General features: G+C 36.3%; 3 protein-coding genes across 6 annotated transcripts; 1 reads left to right on the forward strand and 2 right to left on the reverse strand.

Annotated features, from left to right (window-relative positions):
- Positions 1-39: 39 nt before the first annotated feature.
- Positions 40-6,289, forward strand: LOC106151217 (uncharacterized). Of its 3 annotated transcripts, none has more exons than XM_013524343.2 (12): positions 40-734; positions 1,193-1,256; positions 1,537-1,668; positions 2,154-2,281; positions 2,961-3,143; positions 3,331-3,403; positions 3,569-3,628; positions 3,866-3,937; positions 4,541-4,639; positions 4,972-5,101; positions 5,498-5,662; positions 5,937-6,289. In XM_013524343.2, the coding sequence occupies exons 1-12, from the start codon at positions 247-249 to the stop codon at positions 6,122-6,124; spliced, it is 1,782 nt and encodes a 593-aa protein (XP_013379797.2). In that variant the 5' UTR covers positions 40-246; the 3' UTR covers positions 6,125-6,289. The 3 variants fall into 3 exon arrangements, with proteins under 3 accessions (XP_013379797.2, XP_013379798.2, XP_086855364.1); XM_013524344.2 differs by lacking the exon at positions 40-734 and adding an exon at positions 884-981; XM_086999238.1 differs by lacking the exons at positions 40-734; positions 1,193-1,256 and adding an exon at positions 1,299-1,317.
- Positions 6,290-6,361: 72 nt separating this feature from the next.
- Positions 6,362-11,041, reverse strand: LOC106151218 (uncharacterized). 2 transcript variants are annotated; one of them, XM_013524345.2, is made up of 8 exons: positions 10,793-11,041; positions 9,670-9,785; positions 8,818-8,884; positions 8,370-8,504; positions 7,978-8,077; positions 7,733-7,821; positions 7,360-7,470; positions 6,362-7,147 (listed from the first exon to the last, which is right to left on the reverse strand). In XM_013524345.2, the coding sequence occupies exons 1-8, from the start codon at positions 10,937-10,939 to the stop codon at positions 6,971-6,973; spliced, it is 942 nt and encodes a 313-aa protein (XP_013379799.1). In that variant the 5' UTR covers positions 10,940-11,041; the 3' UTR covers positions 6,362-6,970. The 2 variants fall into 2 exon arrangements, with proteins under 2 accessions (XP_013379799.1, XP_013379800.1); XM_013524346.2 differs by having other exon boundaries at positions 8,376-8,504; positions 10,793-11,040.
- Positions 11,042-12,375: 1,334 nt separating this feature from the next.
- Positions 12,376-19,824, reverse strand: LOC106151192 (uncharacterized). The gene is made up of 6 exons (XM_013524299.2): positions 15,416-19,824; positions 14,204-14,265; positions 13,757-13,823; positions 13,328-13,369; positions 13,008-13,170; positions 12,376-12,551 (listed from the first exon to the last, which is right to left on the reverse strand). Exons 1-6 carry the CDS (start codon positions 19,185-19,187, stop codon positions 12,464-12,466), a joined length of 4,194 nt encoding a protein of 1,397 aa, XP_013379753.2. The 5' UTR covers positions 19,188-19,824; the 3' UTR covers positions 12,376-12,463.
- Between the last annotated feature and the right edge of the window lie 87 nt (positions 19,825-19,911).

Consider the following 19,911-nt stretch of genomic DNA (forward strand, 5'->3'; position numbering starts at 1 on the left):
TGGACTTACGATTGAACAACACGAGTAATAAAAACAGGAGTATTCGAAATATAGCCAGTAGTAACGTATCGCACGCACAATGAACAAAAATAATCTAATCTAAAACATTTAGGTCAAGGGGGATTCCAGTTAGTGACGTCACAACTGAGGGGATTCTCTAACCCAAATGTAAACAATGCACACGTGGAGAATTCTCACGGTACAGAATCAACAGATGATAAACCGGCATGTATCACCAAATTGACGATGTTGAATATGGGGACACGTGCTAAGATATACGTGGCACTTGTTTTCTTTCGTTTCAGTTTTTGCTTTTGGGGTGTCAGTTGCGAAATAAGTGACAATAACTACAACGAACCAATAACCAAAGAAGTAAATGGCATCAAAAGCGAAGTACACGGAAAAGAAGCGCAAAGTACTGTAAAACCATTCGGATCAGGTAAAAGGCAACGAGAGATTGAAACTCTAAAGGGGTTTCCAAAGCCCTCTGAATTTATCAACGAATTTGTTACACCAAGTTCTCCTACCGTTTTCAAAGAAGCTGCCAAAAAATTTCCAGCTCATAAAAGATGGCAACGCGATAGCTATTTTCTTCAAAAGCCACAGTCTGCCACATTTTGGCTCGAGATGGACATGGAATCAGGTCTGAAAGATTTGACTACCTTTAAGAAGTTCCTGCAAACTTACCGGCAAAATGAGTTGAAATTAATTGATGTCCTCCCTTCATATCTCCAGTAAGTGAATCAAAATACCTATATCAATTGTTGTTATGATTATTTTAGCAAAAATTTTCATTGGCTTTGTAGTTGGATCATTATGAAAATTATCAAACACAAGCCAAAAAACTTTCATACCGTCAGCTTACAGCCAACCTGGATGTAGGCCTTCATCAGACTGATGTGAGCAGATGTTGACACTCACTGACTGCAAGGTCTGCTCACATCAATCTGATGAAGGCCTACATGTACTGTACATCCAACGGTATGAAAGTTTTTTGGCTTGTGTTTGCTATTTGTTACTTTTCATTTATGATATTATTATTTTGTATACTATACATATGACCAATTGTAGAATTTTTATAAAAAATACAATTTAGAGATAGATAAAAGGGTATTAGTTAGCAAATTCTTTCTCATTTATTTCACATATTTTGAGGTTTACTCATTAGTGTATTTTCTTGAACATTTACTAGTAAAGATGTCCTCCTCCCTTCCTGTCTTCTTTGTGGGCCAATTTTAAAGCAGTTATCTAAGCATGTGAGTACAAAATAAGTAACAGAGGGACATGCTTTGTGGATAATGTGTGAAACTTGTTAAGGTATTGTTAATTACGCATTGAATTAACTTTAAAAAGGCTACCTGATACAATTATTTTACCATACAAGTACACACAAATTACAACTTGGGATGCAATTTTGTGATTGTAATTAGATATTACTGGCTTTTGAGCACAAATCCCTTGGGATTTGAGGATATTTTGCAATATGTCTTGTTAGACAGTGTCTTGTTTAAGACTTCACTTTTACTTGAATAAAAGGCTTTTATAATGACAAATGATGAGGACAGAAGTCCAGTATTGTTGAGACAAGAGGAAGACACCATTACCTGCCTCATCTCTGGGGACAGAAGTGAGTTCACACTGGTTAGTTCACCCAGGTTCAAAGATAAGGTTTGTTTCATTACTGTACACTTACAATTATAACAATTTTCCAGTTATTTGCAAGAGTCACTGGATTTTAAATTTTCATAATAAATGAATAATGCTGTTCACATGTATAATTTTCACATGCGCAAAGGCATTTCCAGGACATTGCTGAGGGGGGTGGGGGTGCATGTGGATAATATTGCAGACACAGAAAAATTTGCCATAAAACAATGTAGGGGATGTGAAAATTAAGGGGAGAAGGGGTCAAATCAGACTGTGCCTCCCTGGACCTGCCATTGCACATCCTAACCAAGTTAAATTGTACACTTGAAATAATAACAATCTTGGTAAATGAATAGTTCAGATTTATAACAATCAGTATAGACAGGCTATCTGGATGGAAAATGGCAAAATATCAATTGTTTGAAAAGATGGAATGTACACTGAGTACATTTTAAATTATGATCACACAACTAAATAGACAATTTCAGTGTAGAATATGTTTTTAGTTTCCTGCAGACTTGAGGAAGTTGGATGTCGAACAAGTCGATCTGACCCAGTACCCAGGTTTAGCTGATGTTGAATATCATAAGGCAAATCTGACCGCAGGGGACTGTGTTTATATACCAGCTAAATGGTAATATAATCTGTTTATAATTAACAATCAATGCTCATGCTTGAGGCATCATTTCAGAAAAATTCAAGCTCTTCCAACCACACAAAGGTTTTCATGATCAAAACATTATCTACCACTGACATCTTTATTTCTCAACTTTAACTGTGCCAAAACTTAAAAATTAGTTTATATTTAGACTGAGTGTACCAGTAGAGTGCTAAAAAATAGAAAGGGAACATTTTGCTCCCACAGGAGGGCCAACACACATGGGCAGACACAGTCAACTTTAGTAATTACTCCTTCAAGTATAGATTGTTACACAGGGGCCATTCAGAATGAGAAGAACCAAGTGCTGGCTGGTCCACAGCCTAAATTTGGCGTACCTACATGGAAGGAAGACTGCTTAATCCTGTAATGGTCTCTCCGCCTCTTTCACGCCTCCCCACGCGTCGTCCCTCAACTGGTTGAATTGAGCGTGGATTTAATTACTGTGCTTCTGTAGAGAGGATGCGTGGGGAGGCATGAAAGAGATGGAGAGACCATTACAGGATTAAGCGGTCTTACTTTCATGTAGGTCCACCATATTTAGGCTGTGGACCAGCTACCACTTTCTCTCTTCTCATTCTGAATGACCCCATTAGGAGACCGTAAATGGGGTGGTTTTAACTAGACATACATACACCTACATATCTCCTTCAAGGTACTACCAAGTGAACAGTTTCAGCAGAACAACTGAGGTAGAGGTAACTTGGAGACGTCAGCAAAAGTCCACTCTGATGACAGAGAAGTCATGCAAATCCACCATTTCTGGTCCGCCCACACTGGACAAGTTCCATTTTAATAATCTCTCTAGGCATGAGAACCACATGAAGCACAGAATTTTGTAAGCCCCACCCACAGCCTTTTTGTAACTAGCAGCAGTATAACATTATTTCTCTGAAGACTTTTAAAGATATATGTATTTGATACTGTAAGGGCCAGTTTAATTTTTAATATTTGTAAACATAAATAGCTTTCTATATGAAAGCTTATGTAAAACTGCTCATTTAGATAAATTTGGTATGTTGTAGGCACAATTTCATTGGTTTCCTGATACATGATGTAAGACTGACACTGAAGGAATTCATTGAAAAGATGAAGAAAGTAAGAATGAATACACCCCTCTTGATAATATGAATATTTTAACGTATTGTATCTTTCTTTAGATAATTGTACATGCAGTTGTGAGCAAATTAAATGCTCAAATCAACATACATTTTAAAAGAAAAATATGTTCAACATAATAGAAAACATTTTCAATTCTTTTAGGACAAAATGCTAAAAAATATGACAGAGTGGAATGATGAATATGAAGATATAGCTAATGAGGTAGGGGAATTCTAAATATTTGAAGGAGATAATAACCTTTTTACTTTGAATTACACACCTCATGAACTACAAGTATTTTCATTCACTTGCAAATAAATGATATATGCAGGTCCAAGTGTGTGGAATAAAAATAGCAATAATTTAATATATTCAGGAGGTATTTCTGACATCAGTTTTAAACATATCAAACTTATTTGTGTAATTTTTGTTTAACAATAATGGACTCTATACCAACAGGTTTTTGATGTATTGAACTTGAATACAGATGAAGTATTTTCTTTAGCAGACATAGATGCACTCACACCTTTGGTAAGTTTAGTTTTATATATCAAACCATGTAAAACTGTAAACGTATGTAATCTCCTGATCAAACTACAGTTTAAAGTTAAAATTTGTATGTTCTTTAAATCTTAAATGCACTGTACTCAGGCCCGTAGCCAGCTATTTGAAAGGGGGGGTTCTTTTTCTGAAAAAGTGGACCTTTTACCATATAATCCCCATGTACCTAGGTCAAATTTTACCCAGAGTGGACCTTTTTCTAGCAAAAAGGGGGGTTCTTTCGAACCCCCCGAACCCCCCCTGGCTACGGACCTGGTACTGTTGTAGAAAAAATGAGAACTTTTTGAGGTATTGCATTGTACTCCTAAACAAAAATTGCATAAGTGCACCTTTTATTAAAAATTGATACATGAATATTTTCTGTTTCAGGTGTATATAAAGCAAAATTTTCACCAAATTTATAGTTTAGGCCAAATAATCTGTAAATGAACAAATTTCCATTCCAAGGTAATTGACCAAAACATGTTCATTATTGAAATCTTTATTAAAAACTGAATTCATGTGATACCGTACACTATATAACATGTGATCTCCACAAGAACATTGGTGAGCTACTATACAGTGTATTTACAGAGTCTTGAGCAAATGACAGGACTTCTTGAAGATCGAATGGCAGACTTTGAGGAGATAATGCAAGACCAAAATGTAGCCAGCTCAGCCAAATCAATTGGGGTATTTTTTTTATTTAACGATATGTGCCAACCACTTTTAATTAATAAGTTGTGATCATGTCATTACATGAAGGCAAATATCTTAGACAATTAAAATATACTTTCATAAATTGATAAGGAACTAAGACCAAGGTATAATTTGCCAAAGGCCGACAACATTGTTTAAAGTCAAACTGACACAAAAACAAATATAAAACATGAAATTCAGAATTTTTTCAGAATTGTTTTTAAAATCTGCATTTATTATTATTATTATATGAAGAATCTCACTCTAATGTTCTTGCATGTAACTAGTTTGATATAAATGGAGGTTTTATAATGTGTGTTCCACAGGGTAAGTTATTTGACCAAGGAGCTTTGGCTAAACAAGAAGCACTTTTGAAGAAAATGATAAGAGAAGCAACATCCAAGATACAAGAATTCAAGAAGACAGCTCAAGCTATAGAAAAATCTATACATCAGTGTAAGTAACACATGGGGCATGACGATTTAAGAAAATTTGTAACAGCATCACTGAATACTAGTAAACAAAGTAGAACACCGAATTGGACAAGATACAGAAAAAACATTCAAAAGTTAGTGCGTCAGTTTTATGTGCAGGTATCTAAAAACAATACTTATATTATTTGTGTACAGAATATGTTTTGTCAAGAAAGCAAAAATGCAAAACATAATCAAGAAAATCATTCTTTACATCATTCAAAATTTATATTTCCAGTTTAATATAAAAATTCTAATTTAACTGGAAAATGTATAACCCTCCTGTAATTCTACGCCCTTCAACTTTTGAATTTTTTACATCATTTACTATTAAATAAAAATCATTTTATCACAATATTTTTTTTATAAAAAATAACAGCAGAAGAAGAGATTAGACAAAAGGAAAAAGAGGCATCTGCAGCAGAACATAAAGATAGAAGTACTAACAAATCCAACAAATTTGGGGAAAAGGCAACAAAACCAGATCATAAGAAGAAAGATCATGAAGTTGCATATCAAACAATGGATGACAGTATTAAAGAAGGTGACTGACATATAATAATCTATACATGATTTGTTAGAAATATCAAATCTAAGACAGTAAAAAGTTTACTTTAAACAAAATTTTCCAGGTCATTTATTAAGCACAGTGAATACTGCAAACATGCATTTACTTAGCTACTAGAATATAATTTTTGCTGTTATAAGATATTATAATTTTGACATGAAGTTAATCTTAAACATGGTGCAGCAGAAGATAATTTGATTCTTTCCCTGATTATAACACATTGCATTTCAAATACTCACACCAACTTTAGCCATTGAAGATGAAGAAGAAATTATTGCTGAACCTGACACAATAGAACCCACCACTAAAGCAGCCGAGACACCTGCAGAGAGTGGATCTTTAAACCAAAACCAGTCCAGTATGATCTCAGAGCAGAAAAATGTAAAAAAGAAGGACATTCATTCTGGTTCAGACAGGAATGTAAAAGATGAACTGTAGCCATTTTGCATCCAGTAACAAGTACATCTTGATGCTAGATTACAATTTACTTCATTTTGTGGTATTATTTAGAAAAACTAAATTTATGATACTACATCTGATTTGTGGCAATTTTTAATGGATTTTTAATGGAATAAAATATTTATTCTTTAGGTTATTCCCTGATACCATGTTTGACTATGAATTTCTGTTTGTAGTTATATTTAAAAACATAAAGCAAATATAACAAGACAAGTATTAACTTACAGTTTTACAGTTTTAATGATTTTTAAAACCACTTAAGTTGCATAGAGAATTTTAATAAAAATAATGAAAACAACAACCTTAAAATATCACTTACTTAAAAACCATAAGCCATATTGGGCATTATAAATGAAAATTGGTGTTTGTTACTTGAAGACATGAAATGATGACTTAGGGAGTGTTCCCATAAACCCATTGTACTAGCTGGATCGATCTAACTCTGCAGGGATTCTTGCTAAACTGCATTTAAGGGTAAGTGACTTAAATGCCTATCATGCCTACTCCAGCTGCTTTAAGTTAGTCAATTATCCCTAGTTACGGGGGGGGGGGGGGGGGGGGGATGCCAGACAATTAGGCTGATTACACTAAAAGCACTTTAGCAAGAAGCCCCACAGAGTTAGATCAATCCAGCTAGTACTGGGAATGCAGTCTTAATTGATGGCATAATTTTAATTAATAATAATTAAAATGACTTAAACTGTAATTTAATGGTCAGATTGTACATGTATAGATAGTTACAATAATTGTTTACAAGGTCTGCAAACAGTTATCACAAAATACATATTCTTTTTAATTTAGAAATTGACTGTGATAACAACACACTTAATATGTAGCAGCAAACCTCATATTCAAGTAGTCCAGGGATGAGACAGGTTCGTACTTATTTGACCCATCTAGACAAGTTATGAGGAAGTTATCGTCTGGCTGGACAAAAAAAGCTATGGACTGCCGTACCTGGCGCATGAGCAGCTCTTTTTCTGGAATGAGCACCCTGTGTTTCTGAAAGATATTTACGGAGTAATGAATCATAGTATGTGATACATACAATTAATAATTCGAGTTTTTTTACAGGCACAAACTGGTATATTCTCTTTGCATAAGTAAAACTAACATTAGCTCCACTCCCCTTAAAGTTGAAATAACTAAATAATAATAATAATAAATGAATAAATAAATAAGCTGGAAAACAGAAGTATGTATGTCTTTGTTACCGTTGATTTGATCTGATCAGCAGTCCATCTTTGCATGAGGTCTCCGACATTAACCAATACCGTGCCTGGGATAGGGGGGGCTGGCACATACATCCCATCTACTCTTTGCACCTGAAATAATATATCATGAGTATGCAATGACAAGTGTCTCATTTCAGTATGATGTATTAAAAATTAAAACAAGAATGTTTAGCAAAATTATATTTCAAAACATATTTAAATGTCATAAATAAATCTAATAATAACTAATAAATCTTACAGAACGAGTGTCCTGTACTGTGCACGTGTATTGTGCATGTACACAAGTGAAACATAGTCAATATGAGCTTATTTTTTAATGAGCAAAGCTAATACAACAGATATTTCTTCTTACCTCTAACCCTCCTATATCATCTTGAAACAAGATTGTAATGGAGCCATAATCAGAATGCTCTCCACACCTCACCTGACCTGGCTTGATAGCTGAAAGGTAAGATCCCAACATAATATTTGTCATAAAATTTAATGTTGATCTTGTTATATGTCTGCATGGATTATTTAAAAGAAAATTTAATAAACATGCATCTTGTGTATTACATACAGAGGACCATTCATATAAGATCTGGCATTAATACATACACCCTTCAGGGTCCAATGCAGGGTAGTATAAACTTCTTAACCCTGTAGCATTCCCAGGCTTGCCAATCAATTTGTGGGAATTGGTGAAGATGTTGTCAATCTTAAAAGAGAAAAGTGGAGAGTAAAAATTATTTTCTAGACAAATTCATAAATACAACTATTTATAAGCAAAGTTGAATTTTATTTTTCCTTTTTTACTTCCAGAACAGCTCTTTGAGTGGATATCTTTAAACTGCACCATCTGAAATAATTTTTGTACAGACAAAGGGCTGATTACGGAGATAAAAATGTGTTGGATGTCTTAGGGCATCAAATGACATGACTCTTTTCATTAATTAAGCATAGCAGACTCCAGTTGGAACAAAATTTGATTCATGTTATAATGTTTTAACCTTAACCTTCACATTGACATTTCCTGGCATTCCTTCATCCAGTGCCTCCAACACTCTAAAAGTTAACTGTTGTGCCTCATCAAATAAATCAGCAAGCACTGGATTAAATGTTGTAACTTCTTTAGGCAAACAATTCTGTAAAAAAAGTTCAAGACATAACTTTTTCCATTATGTATTAGGATTTATCATTCCAAATTACTTGTGTCCTCATACATTTGTACTCTCTAAAGCTAATATGGGCAAACATATGCTTTTAAATTATATTAAATCATAAATTTATACAAGGATTTTAAGCACTCGAAAGCATGTTATGTTATTAAAACTTAGTCTGTAACTACAGGCTAGTGTAACAGTTTATTTCTAACATGATTGTAAGAATTCTTCAAGTTCAAGAGTCTTTTGCTTTCAGATGTGCTTCAAACAAGTGGTTGCTTGAATGTACATGTACCTTTACATTTTCTTTTTTACTAAAGTTGAACGCTTCTTTCAAATCAGCAGGCCTCTCAGGATTGAGGCTAAAGCATTTAAAAGACATTTTGAAACATGTAGACAAATTAAGGGAACAATTTTATTCAACATGAAATGAAATAGAGAGATACCTTCATTCTTAACAAGCACATCTTCAATTTACTCTGACAAATAGAAATAATTTAATGGTCTAACAGCTTGAAATTAATTTGCTTTGTACAGGGCTTATACAGGAACATTAAAAACAAATTCAAGGACTTTCAAAGACTTTTGAAGCTGTAATTAAAGTATTTTCAAGGACACTGAATGCAATTGAGGGCAATGCACTGTCCTTTATAAGTGTACGTGCCAAATATAAACGACATGTAATATTTCATAGAAACTTTGCATTTTAACACATAATTGTTAAAACATGAAAAAAATAAAATCAAATGATGTCCAAGGCTAATTGCAATTTCAAGTATTTCTCAAGGCTGAATTCCAACTGATTGAAGGTGCAAGGTTACTAGAAAATTCAAGCACTTTTCAATGCTGAACCCTGTTTATATAAGATGATAACTTAAATAAATTATCAAACATATGCAGATACCTTCACTGAAAGTATGACAGCATGGATTTTATAGGACAGATACAACTAAGCTCTGTTATCAATTATATAAACATCACTTTTTTCTTAAGCATTTCACACCTGTTGACATAGTTTATACAGGCCAGTTATATAGCCAAGACATTTAAATGATTTTTTTCTAAACCTGTACCAGTGTCAATAGTGATGAACCAGTACAGCGTACTTGTAAGGTGCATTAATCAAATGTTGTCACAATCCCCATACCTTTCCCGCTCAACAGCAACCCAACCTTCATTTGAGTCTGTAGGCCTTGCATATTTTTGCTTCACAATCACAGGTAGCTGAAAAAACTCCCTTGACACATTGAAAGCTGCTTCTATCTTCAGAACAAAAAGAAATCTACTTGTAAATATAAGCAATCAGATAACAAATGTTTTATAACTATCCATAGAGATACCAAGATAACATTACCACCAGAAGTCTGTAAGAGAATACCAAAGTTTAACATGACAGTAGGAAAGCTAGCCTTAATGCTTTGACAGATATACTACTGTTATTGAATCAGCTTATGCACTGCTTTGCATTTTTCCACACTGTGATTTATATTGTCTATGTATCTACAGGTTTAACCTAAACCCCCATATGAAGTTTTACTTTGGCTGTGCATCATGAAAAATGTAATATTAGTGCTAAGTAGAAAAGAAATGTGACAAGAGTGTTCAGTGCTTCTAAAAGAAAAGATTAAGGGAGATTTGTACATTACCCCTGGTAGGATTTTCCATATCCACTTAGATAATGGTCTCGATTTCATGTTATTGATTAGAAACAGATCTCCCTTAATCAGAACAGCTAGCAATTAATAAGTTTTTAATGCCATTTACTCACAACAATATTAAGTACTTCAGTTTGGAGAAGGAAATTTTCTGGAAAGGTTTATACCTCTGATTTTATCAGTACAGAGGGGAAAATATGCCTTTGTTTACTGAAACATTGTAAATGCATGTACCCTTTAGACATTTTCTTTCAGGGTCCTCTAGAAAATTGGTCCAAAATCAAACAGGGTCTTACTGGTATATTATACGACGCCTAAACAAATTTCGGCACCAGATTGGGGTCTCGCACAGTACTTATATTGATAAGTGTACATAAATGTACACGTGGACCGACAAGAAGGGAACTGATACCAGGCAGATACACATCCTCTGAATGCAGTTTTGGTCAACTGCTTCACCACAGAGGTTGGGTACGTTGTAGCTTGGACATAATAACGTTATTATGTCCAAGGTTGTAGTTAGAATGAGAATCAAAGACTCTGTCTAGGTATAACCGTGCATCTTGTACTTTTGCAAGGTAAATATAACTGAAATTGAAATTCGAAAAAACTTGCCTTTGGCGCCGCAATACCATGGTTCTTCAGGTAAACAAACCCTGCTGATTTAAATGCACTGTATATCTCAGCCCCTATGGTTCCCAAGGATTTCATTACTCCATCATGTCCAAAAAAATCAACAATCGGCACCTTCTCCGTTTCCATTGCCGTGCCTTAGGCTCTAGGTCTACGTGCATTACAGAGGAAGTTAAACTCAACGTTTGCATCTAGGTTAGCTCAGAGGTCAGTCGATTGAGCGATGTGATGACGTCAAAAGATTCTAAGTCAGTCAACGGGCTGTATCACCTTGATTTTACACCATTCATTTATATATATATATATATATATATATACGACACGGCTATTTTATTAATCGATTTTGATCATTATATTCATTTTGGGGGACTAGTATATGGTATTTAGAGTATGTGATTTTAAAACTCATTATGGCTTTAAGTCAAATTACCACTAAATGCGTTATTTGAAGTCATATGGGAGTAAAAGGAAAGCTGTATTTGTTCGGAGACAAGACTGCGTTTTAGCTTCACGAAAGACCGATTAGTCTAGGTGTTGCATGTGCGGAAAATATTCATTCGTTTGTCTTCATCTCCAAAATATGAAGTCAAAATTTTATGTTGCTTTTGCAATATTTCTTAGTTTTTTTATTTTAAAAGGGTTTTAGCCATTCTTATTTATTCATCTACTCAAGAATCATAAACTGATCTGGTCGCCTCTGTATTTGATGTTTTATAGAATATCTAATTACATGATTAGTTCTATATATCTGACCAGATATTGAGAACGCCATATGATATAGGCCGTTAATTGCTCGTAACCGTTACCTAAATGTTTTGATAAAAGGCTCTCATGTTTTTAATTTGTATGCTAAGTTTTCAATAAGCAATCTACAGTATTTCCTAATTGATCAAATCAAACACTTACAGGATAATTTGTAAATTTTATTAATGTGTGGCCTTAGCTACAAAGTTTTCAGTTCAAAAAACGTAAGTGGATGTGCAATTTCTAAATATTTCTACGGGGAGATTTCTACTGTAGCCTATGTGGGGTTTGCTCTCCTTCAGAAACGCAGATATACATGTCATTAATTAAAATGTGAATAAATAAACAAATAAAGAAATAGATAAAATGAAAAGACGAGAAGACAAAAATATAGAAACACAAACAAGAACAACTGTTATAACAGCCTGCAACGGATATTCTAATCTAAGCTACAAATGATATGTACATTTCTTAGTCATAGTCTCATACATATTGGAACGTGTCGTTCAAGCAAGAGTTTATTCTTAATATCATGGTACCAGAGAATAACTGACTATTCTCAATGTCAAATTCACTGCATACTCTTATGTATATAATTGTCTTTAGATTACATGTTTGAAAACGCAACTAGGTATGAATTCTTTAGTTTCACGCACGTCCCTTTTCCTGTTGTCAATCAAATCTAAGGAAGTGATCAAATGCGAACGTACTTCAAATCTGTCCAGTTGCGCTGCTTTAAGACATCGCAAATATAATATGCTAATGAATAATAATTGTGAATTTATGTATACAAATATTGGAAAAATTACGATAACCTCCACAAAGAGTCCATAAAGGTAAGCATTTACATGAATATTCCATATTTATCCACACGATTGTTTTCAACGATTATTTTCTTTCTATGATTGTTCAAGGCAAAGACCTGAGATCCTTCTTAGGAGGGGGTCCGACTTTTGGTGGCTGGAGTATCTTGTGTTTAGCCTCAAACTGAATTATTCTAAAAGATGAAAAAATAGAACGACCTTATTTAGCTGTGATGGAAGTTAATACAGTCTTCAAAATACTTACACGTTAAGTGTTAAATAATTATAAGCCTAAATTTCTAAATGTTTTTTTATCTATTTTTTTCACTGTATGACAAAAATTTAAAGTTTAATGTAGTTATATATCATTTTGGACTATGACTATCACTGGCGGGCCAAGGTAGATGGCGCATGGATTATATTTATATTGCTCCCCACCTTTTTAAAAAAATAGTATTCATTCCATAGCATGCCATAAATCAAAGTACTATAAAAAAAGGGAAAAGGCTCCTTGAGATCCAATCCACATCCTATCCCTCCCTGCTTGAGCAAGTCTTGAACATGCCAAATACTCTTCCCTCTTAACAAAAGGTGGCCGATTTTTTTCGTTTAAAGTCGAAAAAAAAGAGATAAAGTAAAAAAAAACTTACAATTTAAGTTGAGGGGATCGCCTGCTCAGCATCATAGCTAAGAATTCGTGATAAGTTATAGTACCAGAGCTGTCAGAATCCACCTCCGCTATCATGCGTCGAATCTCAAGATTAGTTCGATGTACTCCCAACTTCTGTAGCATTCGCTTCAATTCCAAAGCATCTGAAAAATTGAATCCAAACATTATTCTTAACAAAATGTCATAGCTCTCTCAAAGAGAGATAGGTGATATTGATGTGTACGTGTTTGCGCGCGCACGTGTGTGTGTGTATGTGTGTGTGTTTGTGTGTGTGAGAGAGAGAGAGAAAGAATTACTCACCAATATCACCAGAGCCGTTTTCGTCAAATTCCAAGAAAAGGTCTACAATGAATCAAATAATATGATTTTAAGTACAATATTCATACTGCATGTTTCCTTCACTCCCATAGAGGGGTACATATGAGCAACATTTCACTAGACCCCGCTAGGGCTAAGCAATTTACTCACAGATCTCAGGACAGCGTAAGGTTAAAAGCCTTCTGGTGAAGAGCTAAGCTTGAGTGCATATATTTTCAGCACCTACAAGCACAACATAATAAAACCAGAGATGGTGAGAAAACAATATTTTTATTCCCTATTTTTTACAAAATCCAGAATATATTAAATTCTGAATTCACTATGATGCTTATTTCCAATTCATTAAATATTTGATTTAATACTATTTTGTTCTCTCAACATCTTGGGTGTAATGCATTCTTGTGCACTTACTCTTGTAAACGTGAAGCTTTTCTTGAAGATGATCGACGTCCCTGTATCTGTCATCAAGTAGGTACATCTGAATTTTTTAAAGCATTCTAATTACTTTTACACATGTACTAACTTCTGCGCTTTGCAGAGCGTGTGAAACAAGACCTGTTACAAAGCTATTAATATTACATTTGCGAAGTCGCCAGAAGCAATCCTAACCATGAAACGGTGAAGCGGCAACACTTTTGATCTTTGTCCAAAGCCCTTAAGTCAATTTTGTCAGGTATTATGCAAAAGAAAACATATTGTAGACTAGCAACATTTTTCACACAAAAATGTTATTTTGGTATTAGTTAACATTAATGACTGTCATTTGACTAAAAGGTTTCATTCTATAGCAATATTTTAAGTAGTCTAAGGATCCTGTCGTGTTATTAAATAGTCATACTTTTAATATATAAGGCGTACCCTATTCATGCGTTCCAAATGTTTAGACTGAGCTTCTTTCATCAACCCAAAAAACTTGCCGGCTGAAAAAAGAGAAAAGAAAAATAAAGATAGATTTACCTTACGCCGAAATATTAATAAACTTTTTGATTGTTCAAATACAAAAGAAAGACGCCTTTACAACATCACTAAAACTCCGCCTACATTTTTGATCCGGCGGTAGGGACCACAAATATCCACAAGGGTTTTTCTCACCCTCGCTTTCGAAGACTCTCCCAAGAGCGGCGACTCGACCTGTCTTGACAGCGGGAACACTAGGCCTGGATGGGGAGGGTGGCGGACTGTTTCCGCGTTCCGCAGCGGCATCTGAGCTTTGCTCGTCGCTGTTCATTCTTTCAGCACACATACGGATAAAGGTATATAAAGAATCTACTCTCCTGCTCGACAACTGCTTTGGCAACTGATATTTGCCTCGTTATTAAAGAGGTATGCTGGATAAGGTGAAATTAGAGTGTCAAATGTAAGTAATTGTTTTTTGCCTGCTGTTTTTATACGACATCCTTACTTTCGCTTCTGGCAGGAAAGCGGCCATGAACCGGTAAGTTGATTCACGACTATTATCCCAATCAACAAGCACTAAGTTACAAGATTGGGCAGTGGTAATTTGAAAAGGCAATTGATCCCGACCTCTAACTTGTTCTTTCCGGGCATGTTTTCTTTTGTGAGAAAATTCCGTAGAACATTCATTTACTCATGACAAAGTTTCCATTTAGTGCCGTACATGCACTTGAAAAATATGTATTTTGTACATGTGGGAAGGAATGATATAATTGTGAATTAACATATTTTATTGTATTATATTTTTCCGTTTACGGCCGTAGCATGTGGTTCTCAAGCGCAAACAATACCAAAATTATGGAAATGAAGGTCATTGGGGTTATGGCATCAACAGGATACTGTAAATGATTCACAAGTTGGACGCAGTCTTCACAAAAGATCTAGATGCCATAGTTCTCCAAAAGATAGGTCACACCCCTTGTTCACCTCTCCCAATTTAACTTTATTAAATTTTATCTACGAAGTTATGTAATTGTGTACAGGAAATTCAACCAAAAAGTACAAATGACGGGGCGAACTACATAATTTTAAAATCTCTCTCTTTCTCTCTCTCTGTCGTTCACACACACACACACACACACACACATGCACCATGCACCATGTGCTACAGCCCACCTGAAGTTCCAAATACTTTTCCTGGGTTTGTCCATGGGCTCTGATAACTCATGTCGATCACTGCTTGACTTGGCTTGACGTCAGACCGCAGCAGCAGAGCCGCCCAGGGTAGACGAGGAAAGGGCTCATAGTCCAATCGCCTGGAAGCAACGATACTCGGTCTTACCAGACGTGATCTTTCAATACCTGGTCGTTCCCAACTGCGAATTCTTCCCTTGTTTGTAATCAGTAAGTCAACCTTTTGTTGCGGGCTTTTCTGCCCATTATTATTTTCAGTTCTCATGAAGGATGGGTCCTCGGTCTGTCTGTCTGTCTTAATGTCTTCGACGCCGTCTCCCCTCCGGTGTCTCATCGATGACGAAGAAATTGGGTGGGATTTTGTTAGCCAAACGTTTGAACTGTTCTCTGCCTTGTTTTTTTCTCTTTGATTTTCCTCTTCTTCCTCGTGATCATCATCCGATAATCCAAAATCTAGCCGAGATTCCCAAATTGTAGGATCCTCTGTATTCGAATTCTGAGGAACTGCGGATTTCTTTAAGATGCTTACGGGTTTGGTTGTCACCGGTGTTATACCCCCAGTATTATCGGGAAGCGTTGACATGCGAAGGGAATGTGTAGTAGGCTCGCTCTCTTTATTCAAACTGCCCCGTCTTATGTTGGTGCTAGCTCTTTGACTGGGTCTCCCAACAGCGACAGTTAGCGACGACGTGTGATTCATTATCACTGTGGTAGTGATTTTCGTAGACGTAGTTGAGGTGCCTATGCCAAGCCGTTTTCCAAAGTCTAATTTGCGTTCAAAGTTGCTGATAACTGATCGAACAAAGGAAATATGTTGGCTGGAGCTTCGAAACTGTGATTTAATCCAGGTGTCATAGAAACGTTCCAAAGCTGCTTGTGACTCTCTTCCACTGCTGCTGAAGTTCGTTGCCGTAGGTTGTTCTTGGATCAGATGAGATGAGATAAAGCTACTGCCGTGGTATGGGGCAAAGGAAAGCAAATGGTTAGTACGCGAGTTAGACTCGAAGAATTGAGCTATCTGCAACACGGAGCGTGATGCACCTGTTGCTGCCCAGTGATTGTACTGACTAACCAATTTCGGTGTTGACAAATTCATTCTCCAGTAATTGGGGTTATCTTTTTCTGCAACATGTGACCCCATCCTATTGGAGACCATGACTAAGGTGTTTGTGTCTCTGTAATTCGTCGGAATCTCTTTTCTTTGGTGTGGGAATGTTCGTACTAGTTGCTTGACATTTGGAACAGAGAGGCACATTTTGGCTACGCTTTGGGTGTCATTATTTAATTTTAGTAAATTATGGATGCTATCTGTACTACCCTCGGGTATTCCTAATTTAGCAGTGCATGATGAATTCGTGGGAACTGTATTGGCATTTTGTTTGCTGTCGGGAGTAAGCAGGGTTTGGGTTCCTTGGATGTGTAGAGTGGGGTCGTCAAGTTTTGGCGATGTTTCCTCCTTCAACACATCGTCACTTGAAAGGATCTCTACTGATTTCGATAAACTAGCTTCAGATTTAGAGATTTCACTTAGATTCTCCAGGCTCCCTTTGCTTAACCGATTCTTTACAGAACTGCCTGTCCCCGTGCCTTGCTTCTTCCCTGGGCGTGTATCAATGCTTGCTCTTCGTTGCCGAGGATTTGCTGCCCCCTGCTTTGAATTGGGATCGATAGAATTTTTTCTTACTTTTGTCTCTCTGTTGCCCTGCGAAGATACCTTTTTCGTGTCAGGGTTGGGTTTAGACGATTTGTCAGTCACCTTTATTTTTTCATTGCTCTTTGGTTCATGTTTGTTTTTTATTTCGCTTTTTATCTTTTTGGATTTTGATACCTTTTCCTGGAAACCCTCTGCCTCACCATTGTTGTCAAAACTGACGGGTGACAAAGGGCGCTGTGAACTTGATGTTTCCTTGATGTTTGGATTGTCATCATCTTTTAAATCAGGCGTCGTCAAAGAACCTGATCTCTTCTCACAAGTGATCGTTAGGTCTGTATTTTCTTCACCTAAGTCAAGTCTGGCAATTTGTGGATTTTCGCCGTCATCGTTCTTAAGATCTTTATTTTGCACGTTGTCTTTGCTACCCCTTTTGGAACTTTTCGATTTAAACATATCATTGCCATTTTTATTTGCATTTTCCTGTTTTCCTGTCCTCTCCAAGTTTGCGTCATTAATACCTTTTTTCGTGGCAGAACTCGTATCATTTTTAACTGTTGAGTTGTGACCAACATCATTATCATCCCTTGACGTTGGGTTATTTTGGTTATTCCAAGATGCTGAGAAAGTCCCGTCTCCACCCGATGTCCAAGATTTTTGGCTTTCAGTATTTTCTTTTTGTTCCTCTTGCTCTAAATATGAGGTTTTAGTTTCTGTTTCAGAAGATAAAATGTTTTTTGTTATGGCATCTGATGATTCTGTTGTCTTTTCAAGTGCTCCATCGTGATAAGAGCTGCCTTCAGAGCAGCATGTTTCTGGCTGCGATATATTTTGGTGTGGTTTGTTGTCAACTCCAGCAGCGTTTCCACTAACTAATGTTTTTTCCTTACAATTTTGATTTGACTCGTCGGACTCGTTGATGCTGTGCTCATTCTCAGTCATATTCATTGATGATACATCGTTCTTGTTGACCTTTGTTTGTAGTTTACCGCCAACCTGTAACGAATCTCTATTTTCTTCTTCAACAACATTCTCTTCCTTTATCACTTTCCCTGACACATATTTGGCAGATGTTTCATTGGAAGTATCTTCTTCATTTGCTTTTTCTCGATTCATATCCTCATCAGTTATGTTCATATTACAAGCTAAATTTTCGCCCTGGTCAGACACCTCGTGTATGATTTCATCTTCAGATTTACTATTCAAGCACTCTTTCGAGCCCAAAACGTCTGCATTTTCTCTAATAGCCATTGTTGCAATATCGGTCTTTTTGTCAGGTACTGTTTCTTTCTTCAGTTTTCCTGAATTGCTCATTTCTGGCTCTTTTCTCTCCGCCTTGTTATCCGCATTCTCTGTTAGTGTAGGCGCGGTCTCATTAGTTGTTTCAGATTCATGTTCTGCGTGTTTCTCATTGGATTCATCATCTGGCGATAACGTCTTGGTTTTTATCTCAACATCAGAGGCCGCTCTGCTGAGGGATCTACCTGTAGAATGCGGTGGAGTCTTTCGACTGGCAGATGCGTCGTTGTCAAGCGCTAAAGAACTACGACGAGAGGACGAACGGCTACCAACAATACTTCCATGCCTTGATGAAGAAGTAGTACTTATCAAACTATTTCTTCTGCTTGTTGTTAAACTAGAAGTAGTGTCACGACTCATACGTCGCAAAGCAGGTTTATTTTCGGATAAGCGAGAGGCCGAGTCCTTGCTCGGGCGACGAGATATCGTTTTGCTGTCGACGGGTTTGAGGGACTGTGGTTGTGCTCCTTTAGTTTCTCCACATTTTGCAGGAGATGTATTTTTTGAAGAAGTCTTTCTGGTGGCTGCCTTTGTCGCTTTACTGTCAGTTTTTCCAGCTTTACTAGGTTGTGTGTCCGATGAAATTGTACTTTTTCGCCTTGTTGCTGCCGCAGCATCTACTCCAAGACTGGTTTTTCTAGCGTTTGTTGCGGAGCCTTTCCTCTGTGCACCAGTATCTGACGCTGCTGCGTTAGGGAGTTTTACGGTTTTCTTGGTTACGTCATTTGAAGCGGGTGATTTTGCGAGGTGCGAACCTTTAGAAGCTCCACCTGGTTTTAATGCCTTACCTTTTGAAGAACTCATCTTGTAAGATGCTATAGCGCCTAATGATAGCTTGCGAATGATAATGCGGCTGAGAGTTTTTTCTTCTTACTTTTGATATTGTTGCTTTTTAGTCAAATTTGTGGATTCTTCAACGTCGTTATTCTGCTTAAAGTCCCTCCTATTGGCTGTCTAAATGCAGGATTCATTTTTTTTAGGTAGCAATCCTACTGTCCACTTAACAGGGCTACTTGCTCCAGTGGTCCCATCGTCCGACGACAGTGAAATGTCATTAAAGAAGTGACCCTTTGTTGTTTTCTGCCTTGATCTTTGAGTGAGAGGTCAGACCTCTCCCAGGCGTTGAGATATAGGGGCAATTATTCCGTTATAACAGCGCAAAGTTTTTGTCCTCAAGCTCAATTATATTATTCTTTAGCACGGTAATTTCTCACCAAATCTCAATGAAATCTGCGAATCATGTTCCCCAAAACGATGTTGCATTAGTATTATTTATTTAGTAACACCAGTAAAAAGATTATTCACAGATTGAAAATGTTATTAGTTCATTTCTTTACTTACACGTGGGTCAATGGCCTGGTGCGAATTTGCATCCTCAATAAAGAAATTGCAATTTTTTTTTTCAGGTACAGAACTCACCTTCATACACTGTAACAGCAAAATGGACACAAATTATTAACAGGTTATCAAATCATTAACGTTTCTGTTGTGGTTGACTGCCAAAAGACTCGAGGGGGCCTTGTCACTT

Source organism: Lingula anatina, chromosome 1, assembly GCF_051362555.1.
Source record: "Lingula anatina isolate TDL-2025a chromosome 1, LinAna3.0, whole genome shotgun sequence".
In the NCBI taxonomy this organism is placed as follows: domain Eukaryota; kingdom Metazoa; phylum Brachiopoda; class Lingulata; order Lingulida; family Lingulidae; genus Lingula; species Lingula anatina.